At 46.3% G+C, this 12924-nt stretch overlaps 1 protein-coding gene across 2 annotated transcripts in view; it reads right to left on the bottom strand.

The window, feature by feature from the left end:
- Positions 1-1698, bottom strand: part of LOC135507252 (annexin A5-like) — a 31776-nt gene extending 30078 nt beyond the window's left edge. The window contains exons 1-2 of one of the 2 annotated variants that reach the window (XM_064926849.1): positions 1461-1698; positions 1084-1135 (exon numbers count right to left, since the gene is read on the bottom strand). In XM_064926849.1, the coding sequence (XP_064782921.1) occupies positions 1084-1086 (3 nt within the window). In that variant the 5' untranslated portion in view covers positions 1087-1135; positions 1461-1698. Of the gene's footprint in view, positions 1-1083; positions 1136-1390; positions 1431-1460 lie in introns of those variants that run through there. The other variant, XM_064926850.1, reaches the window with a different exon arrangement.
- Positions 1699-12924: the final 11226 nt, after the last annotated feature.

Raw genomic sequence — 12924 nt, 5'->3', positions numbered from 1 at the left:
CAGTTAACCCACTGTTCCCCTGAACAAGGCAGTTAACCCACTGTTCCCCTGAACAAGGCAGTTAACCCACTGTTCCCCTGAACAAGGCAGTTAACCCACTGTCCCCCTGAACAAGGCAGTTAACCCACTGTCCCCCTGAACAAGGCAGTTAACCCACTGTCCCCCTGAACAAGGCAGTTAACCCACTGTCCCCCTGAACAAGGCAGTTAACCCACTGTTCCCCTGAACAAGGCAGTTAACCCACTGTTCCCCTGAACAAGGCAGTTAACCCACTGTTCCCCTGAACAAGGCAGTTAACCCACTGTTCCCCTGAACAAGGCAGTTAACCCACTGTTCCCCTGAACAAGGCAGTTAACACACTGTTCCCCTGAACAAGGCAGTTAACCCACTGTTCCCCTGAACAAGGCAGTTAACCCACTGTTCCCCTGAACAAGGCAGTTAACACACTGTTCCCCTGAACAAGGCAGTTAACACACTGTTCCCCTGAACAAGGCAGTTAACACACTAGGCCGTCATTGAAAATAAGAAACTCATGAAACACGGGACCAACACTTTGCATGTTGGTTTCATACATTTGTATTGATTGTAGCAAGCTAGTATGGAGATTCGGGACAGAGACAGTATCTTCAGCATCAACACCATTTTTCAGTGTTAGGCAATAGATTAACAACGTTTTTAAAGCTAAACATGACACATATCTTTTGGGAGAAACTCACCCGGGATGAATGAAACACTTATATGGGAGTATAGTCTCAAATGATCTCCCTTCCTTCTGCAGTTATACAGTGTAACAACCTATTCTAGATCCCATGTGTTCCATACTGGGTTCTACACTGTGTATTGTTCTGGGATAAGGTGTAATGATTATTTAAAGACTGTCGCCTGGGGCGGTGCCGCGGATGCGGTGTCCATTATAGACAGAGATAGAAAGTTAAACATTAACATAGTAATGGAATCATACAGTTCTCTTTTAGCGACAGCGAAACATTTCCGTTTATTCATCTGAAGTGGCTTTTAGTGAAGTTAAATTGGACATTATAATACCAGCATTATAAAGTTGTCTCGTTAATTAAGTTAACTTACCATTCTGATAGATAGCTGATAGTTGGTTTGATTCGAAGAAAGATCGTTCTGTCTGAAGAGAAACACAGAACAGAATCACTGACTAATTTACAAGCCAAAAGCTTCAAACGCCTCAAAAACTTTTCCACGTTTAAAGTCATGGAAAATAGTCACAGATTCATAAAACAGACGGAGTTAGAGAATATAAGGTATTCTCTTTTGCAACAGCCACAGCTCGCCATTATCTGCTAAAATCCTGTTGTATCTCTCCGCATCCGTGTTGATAAATGATCCCAACTACAATCACAGTCCAGGTTAAACACATCACCTGGTTCAGCAGAATAACCTCGTCAACAACTCTTCAACTAACGATCTGATGTCGAGCGGTGGAAACTTACCGGAGGAGGTCTGCACCGGAGCTCGCAGTAAAGAGAGGGCGAGAAAGAGAGAGGAACCGGTAGAAAGAGTGGAAAAACGAGTCCGCTGCGAGTGAACAGAGACACACCCTGTATGACTAAACAGCTCGGGTTCAGCGCCTCGGTAGACCGGGAGATGACGTGTTTAATCCCAAAACTATTTACACGATTTCAACGTCGTAGTGGTGAAGCAAACGGGTTGTGGACTTGTCCGCGGTGTAAAACCATCTCATTCAAAACAAACACACGGATAAACAACTTCATCAACCAGCTGCTAGTGATGACAGTGGAGGATGGTGTGTTCAATCTGTCTCCATAGAAACCGTGCAGGTTTACCTGAACAGGTGACAAGAGGTGGAGGAGAGGAGGAGGGAAAGCGGGGGTTTCTTTATTTTTAATATTTTCTACATGGTAGAATAATAGCAAAGACATCATAACTATTAAATAACACACATGGAATCATGTAGAAATCAAAACAGTCGCGCAGAGACCGACATGGCCTTGCGTGCTCGTAGTGAACATTTTACAGCTTCCTTCAATGCGCTGTGCTCTCCTGACGCCAAATAATCAACACTTCTCAGTATTAATTCAATGGATTGTGGTCAGTAAACCCATGGAATATGGTGTCAATAATAATATCAAAATATATGAACAAGTAGAAATTACAAGTGCATAACTACAGCGCAATTTTCCATGAAGAAAAATGTTGGCAAAAGTATTTGTATCATTATTCTGTTGCAATGTTTTTATAACCATAAACCATGTCCAATATTTGATTGGCAATAAAAAAAAAGGTTAATGTTGACGTTGATCACGTTACTGCCAACAAATGTGATCTAGTCATGCTACCACACTGTGCAGTTCTAAGACAATCCACAGGGTGGCAGCCTAGACCACAAATTCATGTTTTGCATGAAATAATAATTGAGTTAAAGTGCAATATAGCAGGATTGGGATTTTAGGCTGCCCTCCTGTGGATTATGTTGGAACTGCGTCAATATAAATGAGCAGTAGGTATTATAACAGTGGAGTGGAGGGGGGAATTTATAACAGTGGAGTGGAGGGGGGAACTTATAACAGTGGAGTGGAGGGGGGAACTTATAACAGTGGAGTGGAGGGGGGAACTTATAACAGTGGAGTGGAGGGGGGAACTTATAACAGTGGAGTGGAGGGGGGAACTTATAACAGTGGAGTGGAGGGGGGAACTTATAACAGTGGAGTGGAGGGGGGAACTTATAACAGTGGAGTGGAGGGGGGACACAGATCCTTTTTGCAAATATTATGTACAAACTCAGGCACCAAACACGTTGAAAACCAACTTTATAATGTTTGTGGTAATAAATCACAGATTCCACAGTCAATTAGCTACAGGACAATATTTATACCTATTTAACTAAACAAATACACCCCCTCCAACCCCTTAGTAGTAACAACACTTCACAGTTTTACACACATGTACAGACCAGCATACAGTCCTTTCCCAACTAAATAATTCACAACGTTTGCAAGTTATATTACACAGTAGCAGGATGTTAGTCCATTCAGTGGCCGTCATTCAGGACAGGTGGGCAGATCCCATCTGTTTTCAGCCCCACTTGTTCAGCTATAAAAAATATCAATATAAATGTTGTTGTTTTGGTGCCGGTTTTGCAGGTAATTTAGGCATTAATACGTGTCACATATCAGTTTGCAAACAATGTAAAAATATTTCTGTTAATAAAGCTGCATACAAACATGGTTTGTTTTTGTTTTCTTGAGTAAAGCAGCTCCAAAATGCAGGGGTTTCAGCCTCGCTCAGTGCTTTCTGTGCTTAACTGCGTTGCAAAGCAATCACTAGCCTGCTATTCAGTGGAGAGGGTGTGTGGTCCAAGTCTGGGTTTAAGGGTTTCTTTGCCAAGCTTAAAATAATAATAATTTGGGCACTGTACTGCAGCGCTAGCTGTGCCACCGGAGACCCTGGGTTCGTGCCCAGGCTCTGTCGTAACCGGCCGCGACCGGGAGGTCCGTGGGACGAAGCAGAATTGGCCCAGCGTCGTCCCGGTTAGGGAGGGCTTGGCCGGTAGGGATATCCTTGTCTCATCGCGCACCAGCGACTCCTGTGGTGTTTCCTCCAACACATTGGTGCGGCTTCCGGGTGCGCGGGTTGTATTTCGGAGGACACATGCCGGGAGAAAAAGGGGTCAAATTAAAAATATATATATAAATAAATAATAATAATAATAATCATTCAACATCATGGGCCATAAAAGGTTGAATACATTGGCCATGCTGTCAATCCAACTGGAAACTCGGAACTGGGAAATCTCAGACTTCAGAGAGTTCAAGACAACTGGGAACTGGGAAATCTCAGACTTCAGGGAGTTCAAGACAACTGGGAACTGGGAAATCTCAGACTTCAGGTAGTTCAAGACAACTGGGAACTGGGAAATCTCAGACTTCAGGGAGTTCAAGACAACTGGGAACTGGGAAATCTCAGACTTCAGGGAGTTCAAGACAACTGGGAACTGGGAAATCTCAGACTTCAGAGAGTTCAAGACAACTGGGAACGGGAAATCTCAGACTTCAGGGAGTTCAAGACAACTGGGAACGGGGAAATCTCAGACTTCAGGGAGTTCAAGACAACTGGGAACGGGAAATCTCAGACTTCAGGGAGTTCAAGACAACTGGGAACTGGGAAATCTCAGACTTCAGGGAGTTCAAGACAACTGGGAACTGGGAAATCTCAGACTTCAGGGAGTTCAAGACAACTGGGAACTCAGAAAACAACCAGCTGGGAAACTATGGTCATCCAGCTTCAAAGTCGGGAGCTTGGGCCTCTTTCTAGAGCTCCGACCTCCGACCTCCCTGACATCATCACGATTCAACCTTGTTTCTTCAGAGTTCCCAGTTGTAGATAGTTAAATTGACTGTGTCCGTCCTAACTCGCTCATTAATGTCTTCATCTAAATGACGGATGGCCTCTTATCCGCTCGCCGTCCCCTTATGCCATAGTTTGTACATCTCCATTGTCAGTAGAAACTACATTTGTTTAAGCAAGTCAGTCATATCAGCTATGTTTTTTTTAAAGGCAGTAAATGAGACTGAATGAACTGCTTGGCTGCCAGACAAGGATCTGCTGATAACCAGGTATAGCAGTGGTAAGGTGTTGGGACTCTGCTGATAACCAGGTGTAGCAGTGGTAAGGTGTTGGGACTCTGCTGATAACCAGGTGTAGCAGTGGTAAGGTGTTGGGACTCTGCTGATAACCAGGTGTAACAGTGGTAAGGTGTTGGGACTCTGATGATAACCAGGTGTAGTGGTGTTAAGGTGTTGGGACTCTGCTGATAACCAGGTGTAGCAGTGGTAAGGTGTTGGGACTCTGCTGATAACCAGGTGTAGCAGTGGTAAGGTGTTGGGACTCTGCTGATAGCCAGGTGTAGTGGTGTTAAGGTGTTGGGACTCTGCTGATAACCAGGTGTAGCAGTGGTAAGGTGTTGGGACTCTGCTGATAGCCAGGTGTAGTGGTGTTAAGGTGTTGGGACTCTGCTGATAACCAGGTGTAGCAGTGGTAAGGTGTTGGGACTCTGCTGATAACCAGGTGTAACAGTGGTAAGGTGTTGGGACTCTGCTGATAACCAGGTGTAGCAGTGGTAAGGTGTTGGGACTCTGCTGATAGACAGGTGTAACAGTGGTAAGGTGTTGGGACTCTGCTGATAACCAGGTGTAACAGTGGTAAGGTGTTGGGACTCTGCTGATAACCAGGTGTAACAGTGGTAAGGTGTTGGGACTCTGCTGATAGCCAGGTGTAACAGTGGTAAGGTGTTGGGACTCTGCTGATAACCAGGTGTAACAGTGGTAAGGTGTTGGGACTCTGCTGATAGCCAGGTGTAGTGGTGTTAAGGTGTTGGGACTCTGCTGATAGCCAGGTGTAACAGTGGTAAGGTGTTGGGACTCTGCTGATAGCCAGGTGTAACAGTGGTAAGGTGTTGGGACTCTGCTGATAACCAGGTGTAGCAGTGGTAAGGTGTTGGGACTCTGCTGATAGCCAGGTGTAGCAGTGGTAAGGTGTTGGGACTCTGCTGATAGCCAGGTGTAGTGGTGTTAAGGTGTTGGGTCTCTGCTGATAACCAGGTGTAGCAGTGGTAAGGTGTTGGGACTCTGCTGATAACCAGGTGTAACAGTGGTAAGGTGTTGGGACTCTGCTGATAACCAGGTGTAACAGTGGTAAGGTGTTGGGACTCTGCTGATAACCAGGTGTAGCAGTGGTAAGGTGTTGGGACTCTGCTGATAACCAGGTGTAACAGTGGTAAGGTGTTGGGACTCTGCTGATAGCCAGGTGTAGTGGTGTTAAGGTGTTGGGACTCTGCTGATAACCAGGTGTAACAGTGGTAAGGTGTTGGGACTCTGCTGATAGCCAGGTGTAGTGGTGTTAAGGTGTTGGGACTCTGCTGATAGCCAGGTGTAGCAGTGGTAAGGTGTTGGGACTCTGCTGATAACCAGGTGTAACAGTGGTAAGGTGTTGGGTCTCTGCTGATAACCAGGTGTAGCAGTGGTAAGGTGTTGGGACTCTGCTGATAACCAGGTGTAACAGTGGTAAGGTGTTGGGACTCTGCTGATAACCAGGTGTAACAGTGGTAAGGTGTTGGGACTCTGCTGATAACCAGGTGTAGCAGTGGTAAGGTGTTGGGACTCTGCTGATAACCAGGTGTAACAGTGGTAAGGTGTTGGGACTCTGCTGATAGCCAGGTGTAGTGGTGTTAAGGTGTTGGGACTCTGCTGATAGCCAGGTGTAACAGTGGTAAGGTGTTGGGACTCTGCTGATAGCCAGGTGTAACAGTGGTAAGGTGTTGGGACTCTGCTGATAACCAGGTGTAGCAGTGGTAAGGTGTTGGGACTCTGCTGATAGCCAGGTGTAGCAGTGGTAAGGTGTTGGGACTCTGCTGATAGCCAGGTGTAGTGGTGTTAAGGTGTTGGGTCTCTGCTGATAACCAGGTGTAGCAGTGGTAAGGTGTTGGGACTCTGCTGATAACCAGGTGTAACAGTGGTAAGGTGTTGGGTCTCTGCTGATAACCAGGTGTAGCAGTGGTAGGGTGTTGGGACTCTGCTGTTGGGACAGCTTTATGCTGGCCCTAATAGCTTGTGGGCACCGTTTGTCACCGTTATAGTGCAATTCATGTAGTGTTGTGTTGTGGATTTGCTGGCATGCATTTAAAAAGTGTTTGGGAGGTTGTCCCACCAAGATGAACATACTAAAATTGCCACTGTCTTTCTCTCTCACTCTTCCTCTCTCTTTCTCTCTCTCTCTCTCTCTCTCTCTCTCTCTCTCTCTCTCTCTCTCTCTCTTTCTTTCTCTCTTCATCTCTTTCTCTCTCTTTCTCCCTCTCTCTCTCTCTTCCCCTCTCTCTCTTCCCCTCTCTCTCTCTCTCTCTCTCCCCCTTCTCCCTCTCCCTCTCTCTCACTCTCTCTCACTCTTCATCTCTTTCTCTCTCTCACTCTTCCTCTTTCTCTCTTCATCTCTTTCTCTCTCACTCTTCCTCTCTCTTTCTCTCTCTCTCTCTCTCTCTTCTTTCTTTCTTCATCTCTTTCTCTCTCTCTCTCCCTCTCTCTCTCTCTTCCCCTCTCTCTCTTCCCCTCTCTCTCTCTCTCGCTCTCTCTCTCTCGCTCTCCCTCCCTCCCTCCCCCTCCCTCCCTCCCTCCCTCCCTCCCATAATGTGTTTTTTCCAACAGCAAGTCTCAGATCAACGGGCCGTTTCGCCATAGATGAGTTAAAGACTTTAATGGAACGCAGACTGTGGGGGATGGAAAATGAACGCTGGATGGCCTCACATTCAACACGTCTGATCTAACATAGTCCATCATTATTTATATATTGTAACAGGCCCACTGTGTGGTTACGAAAGTCCCATTTTGATATATTTGGCTGTTTTCGCTGCATAACATTTAGAAGCTGTCCCCTTTCAGGTTTAGTAGAAGCTGTCTGCTAAATGCTAACTCCTGGTAGCTTAGCTAGCATGCAGAAATCGGTGGTGGTCCTAGTCAAAGTTGTTTTGCAGTTGATTGGTGATGATGACACGAACGTGTGTTGGGGTTGACATCCATACAGGACTTATACTCTGATTTTTACCTCAACATAGTGTGAAATACACATGTAAACAGTAGCCTAAATGAAGGCTAATTTAGCTGGGGGGTCAATTAAGAAATTGGGGATCTTTCCCCTGTGTGTTTCCATGGCGTTTCCATTGTTTTGGTCGAGTTCCGTTGACCTCTTGACCACATCTATTGTTTATTAAAAACTGGGTTGTTTGAGACCTGAATTCTGATTGGCTGAAAGCCGTGGTATATCAGACCGTATACCACAGGTATGACAAAACAGATATTTTTACTGGTAACCAGTTTATAATACCAATAAGGCACGTTGAGGGTTTGTGGGACATGACCCATATACCACGGCTAAGGGCTGTGTCCGGGTGTGTCCGCGCTGCGTCGTGCAGGAGAACAGCTCTTAGCCGTGGTATATTGGCCATATACCACACCTCCTCCTTATTGCTTAATTAAAGTTGTTCTTTATAGTATCTAAATAAACCCCCATATCACACCCTCACTAACATCATATGTGTGTTCATTGAATAATCAATTAGAGAGAGAGACTGATATCACATTCATTTTGTACTGTACATATCCACCAGATGAATCATTTCGTACTGTTCATATCCACCAGATGAATCATTTTGTACTGTTCATATCCACCAGATAAATCAATTTGTACTGTTCATATCCACCAGATGAATCATTTCGTACTGTTCATATCCACCAGATGAATCATTTCGTACTGTTCATATCCACCAGATGAATCATTTCGTACTGTTCATATCCACCAGATGAATCATTTCGTACTGTTCATATCCACCAGATGAATCATTTCGTACTGTTCATATCCACCAGATGAATCAATTTGTACTGTTCATATCCACCAGATGAATCATTTCGTACTGTTCATATCCACCAGATGAATCATTTCGTACTGTTCATATCCACTGGATGAATCATTTCGTACTGTTCATATCCACTGGATGAATCATGACCAAGTTGTTTCCTGTTTCAATCATGTCTTTGATCACGTTCGTGTGGGTCAAACAAAAAACACTGTAATGATGCAGATGATGATTGGTTGACGATAGAGCCTCCAACAATGCATGTGATGATTGGTTGACGATAGAGCCTCCAACAATGCATGTGATGATTGGTTGACGATAGAGCCTCCAACAATGCATGTGATGATTGGTTGACGATAGAGCCTCCAACAATGCATGTGATGATTGGTTGACGATAGAGCCTCCAACAATGCATGTGATGATTTGTTGACGATAGAGCCTCCAACAATGCAGGTGATGATTGGTTGACGATAGAGCCTCCAACAATGCAGGTGATGATTGGTTGACGTAGAGCCTCCAACAATGCAGGTGATGATTGGTTGATGATAGAGCCTCCAACAATGCAGGTGATGATTGGTTGACGATAGAGCCTCCAACAATGCAGGTGATGATTGGTTGACGATAGAGCCTCCAACAATGCATGTGATGATTGGTTAACGATAGAGCCTCCAACAATGCAGGTGATGATTGGTTGACGATAGAGCCTCCAACAATGCAGGTGATGATTGGTTGACGATAGAGCCTCCAACAATGCAGGTGATGATTGGTTGACGATAGAGCCTCCAACAATGCAGGTGATGATTGGTTGACGATAGAGCCTCTGTCACAAATAGTACCGACGTTGGCTCCCCTTCTGGTTCGGGTGGCGCTCGGCGGTCGTCGTCGCCGGTCTACTAGCTGCCACCGATCCTTTGTTCTGTGTTCGTTTGGTTTTGTCTAATTGGTTTCACCTGTTCCTTGTTTGGTTGTTAGGGTGGGGTTATTTAAATTGGTTTAGCCCGCTTCTGTTTGTGCGGGCTTGTTCTACTGTATTTGTGAAGGTTATTGAAGGTTGAAGGCGCTGTTCACTGAGGCGCTGGTGTTGGCGCATCCGGACCCTTCTTTGGCGTTCATAGTAGAGGTGGACGCATCCGAGGCTGGGGTTGGAGCAGTGCTCTCACAGCGCTCGGGTACGCCACCGAAGCTCCGCCCCTGTGCTTTTTTTTCGAAGAAGCTTGGGCCAGCGGAGCGGAATTATGATGTGGGGGACAGGGAGTTGTTGGCTATGGTTAAGGCTCTGAAGGTATGGAGACACTGGCTTGAGGGGGCTAAGCACCCTTTTCTCATCTGGACTGACCACCGTAACCTGGAGTACATCCGATCAGCTAGGAGACTGAATCCTCGTCAGGCAAGGTGGGCCATGTATTTCTCCAGATTTCGTTTTACAATCTCGTCAGGTTCCCTCAACACTAAGGCCGACGCGCTGTCCCGCCTCTATGACTCTGAGGACCGGTCCATCGATCCTACTCCCATCATTCCGGCGGCTAAGCTGGTGGCACCAGTAGTATGGGATGTGGACGCGGACATCGAGCGGGCGCTAAGGGTGGAACCTGCGCCTCCACAGTGTCTGGAGGGTCGTAGGTACGTGCCGCCGCTGTTCGTGATCAATTGATTCGATGGGCTCATAGTCTACCCTCGTTGGGTCACCCGGGTATTTCGAGGGCCAAGCTTCCTGCCATCCAGGACCTCTATACCAGGCGGTGTCAGAGGAAGGCCCAGTACATCACTGGGGCCAAGCTTCCTGCCATCCAGGACCTCTATACCAGGCGGTGTCAGAGGAAGGCCCTATAGAGGGTGGTACGTACGGCCCAGTACATCACTGGGGCCAAGCTTCCTGCCATCCAGGACCTCTATACCAGGCGATGTCAGAGGAAGGCCCTATAGAGGGTGGTACGTACGGCCCAGTACATCACTGGGGCCAAGCTTCCTGCCATCCAGGACCTCTATACCAGGCGATGTCAGAGGAAGGCACGAAAAATTGTCAAAGACTCCAGCCATCCTAGTCATAGACTGCCCTCTCTGCTACCACTCGGGAAGTGGTACCGGAGCGCCAAGTCTAGGTCCAAGAGGCTTCTAAATAGCTTATACCCCCAAGGCATAAGACTCCTGAACATCTAGTCAAATGGCTATGCAGACTATTTGCATTGCCCCCCTCTTTTACACTGCTGCTACTCTCTGTTATTTTCTATGCATAGTCACCTTAATAACTCTACCTACAGTACATGTACATATTACCTCCATTACCTTGTCTAACCGGTGCCCCTGACTCTGTACCGTAATACCCTGTATATAGCCTCCACATTGACTCTGTACCGTAATACCCTGTATATAGCCTCCACATTGACTCTGTACCGTAATACCCTGTATATAGTCTCCACATTGACTCAGTACCGTAATACCCTGTATATAGCCTCCACATTGACTCTGTACCGTAACACCCTGTATATAGCCTCCACATTGACTCTGTACCGGTACCCCCTGTATATAGCCTCCACATTGACTCTGTACCCTAATACCCTGTATATAGCCTCCACATTGACTCTGTACCGTAACACCCTGTATATAGCCTCCACATTGACTCTGTACCGTAATACCCTGTATATAGCCTCCACATTGACTCTGTACCGTAATACCCTGTATATAGCCTCCACATTGACTCTGTACTGTAATACCCTGTATATAGCCTCCACATTGACTCTGTACCGTAACACCCTGTATATAGCCTCCACATTGACTGTATATACAGGGTATTACCCTGACTCTGTACCATAATACCCTGTATATAGCCTCCACATTGACTCTGTACCATAATACCCTGTATATAGCCTCAACATTGACTCTGTACCGGTACCCCCTGTATATAGCCTCCACATTGACTCTGTACCGTAATACCCTGTATATAGCCTCCACATTGACTCTGTACCGTAATACCCTGTATATAGCCTCCACATTGGCTCTGTACCGTAATACCCTGTATATAGCCTCCACATTGACTCTGTACTGTAATACCCTGTATATAGCCTCCACATTGACTCTGTACCGTAATACCCTGTATATAGTCTCCACATTGACTCTGTACCCGGTACCCCTGTATATAGTCTCCACATTGACTCTGTACCGGTACCCCCTGTATATAGTCTCCACATTGACTCTGTACCGGTACCCCCTGTATATAGCCTCCACATTGACTCTCTACCTGTACCCCCTGTTTATAGTCTCCACATTGACTCTGTACCGGTACCCCCTGTACCGGTACCCCCAGCATTTCACTGTGAGGTCTACACCTGTTGTTTAAGGGCTGGTCAGTCTGCATTTCACTATGAGGTCTACACCTGTTGGTTAAGGGCTGGGCAGTCAGCATTTAACTGTGAGGTCTACACCTGTTGGTTAAGGGCTGGTCAGTCAGCATTTCACTGTGAGGTCTACACCTGTTGGTTCAGGGCTGGTCAGTTAGCATTTCACTGTGAGGTCTACACCTGTTGGTTAAGGGCTGGTCAGTCAGCATTTCACTGTGAGGTCTACACCTGTTGGTTAAGGGCTGGTCAGTCAGCATTTCACTGTGAGGTCTACACCTGTTGTATTTGGCGCATGTGACTAATACAATTTGATTTGATTTGTTTGACTCCGTTCCATTAATTCCATTTCAGCCATTACGATGAGCCCGTCCTCCTATAGCTCCTCCCACCAGCCTCCTCTATTGGCTACATTTAAATTGGGGAAGCCCCCATTTAGACCTCACAGTGAATGGGGCTGCCCAATACTACCTTTTGGGCCGCTAGAGGCTTCTATCATTCTCTATGGTAAAGAGCAACTACAACCTTTTGGGCCGCTAGAGGCTTCTATCATTCTCTATGGTAAAGAGCAACTACAACCTTTTGGGCCGCTAGAGGCTTCTATCATTCTCTATGATAAAGAGCAACTACAACATTTTGCAGTTGTCTGCAGTCAAAACATCATGACTTTCCATCACATGATTTTTGTAAAGTTCATGCAGTGAACGGCTATGTTCGAGAGGATCAAAAAACGCAATGTATCATGGGTATCATTGGGACTGACTGATCTACAAATAGCGAGTCATCATTTATGATTCAAGGTGATTTGTAGATCAGTCAGTCGGCAGTCGTGTTGGTGCTCTCGAACACGGCCATGATGTAGGCACAAGTCAGGTCCATTTCTATCCCCCCCTAACGCAACATACGAAAGACTTGACCATCTGACAAAAGTGATCTGCTCGAACGTGCCCATTACCCACCCGACTCTCAGCTGCGCTACTGAAGCGTCCACTGTTGTGTCGGGCTTGGACCAGTCCACCTTCTAGACTGCTCGTTAAAACTACACAGAACACCTCACACACATCTCTCTCTCACCTCACCTCCAATACTTCACTGTAATATGTATTGTCTTGTTTACAGACGAGGCGAGGCTACGGGAGGATCTATTGGCTTTTTCTCCTGTTCTCGTCCACCCCCGCCGAACGGCACAATGGAATATGACTG

This window comes from Oncorhynchus masou, chromosome 20 (genome assembly GCF_036934945.1).
Source record: "Oncorhynchus masou masou isolate Uvic2021 chromosome 20, UVic_Omas_1.1, whole genome shotgun sequence".
Lineage (NCBI taxonomy): Eukaryota > Metazoa > Chordata > Actinopteri > Salmoniformes > Salmonidae > Oncorhynchus > Oncorhynchus masou.
The sequence above is the reverse complement of the archived record's forward strand: the minus strand, read 5'-3'. Positions and strand labels throughout refer to the sequence as shown.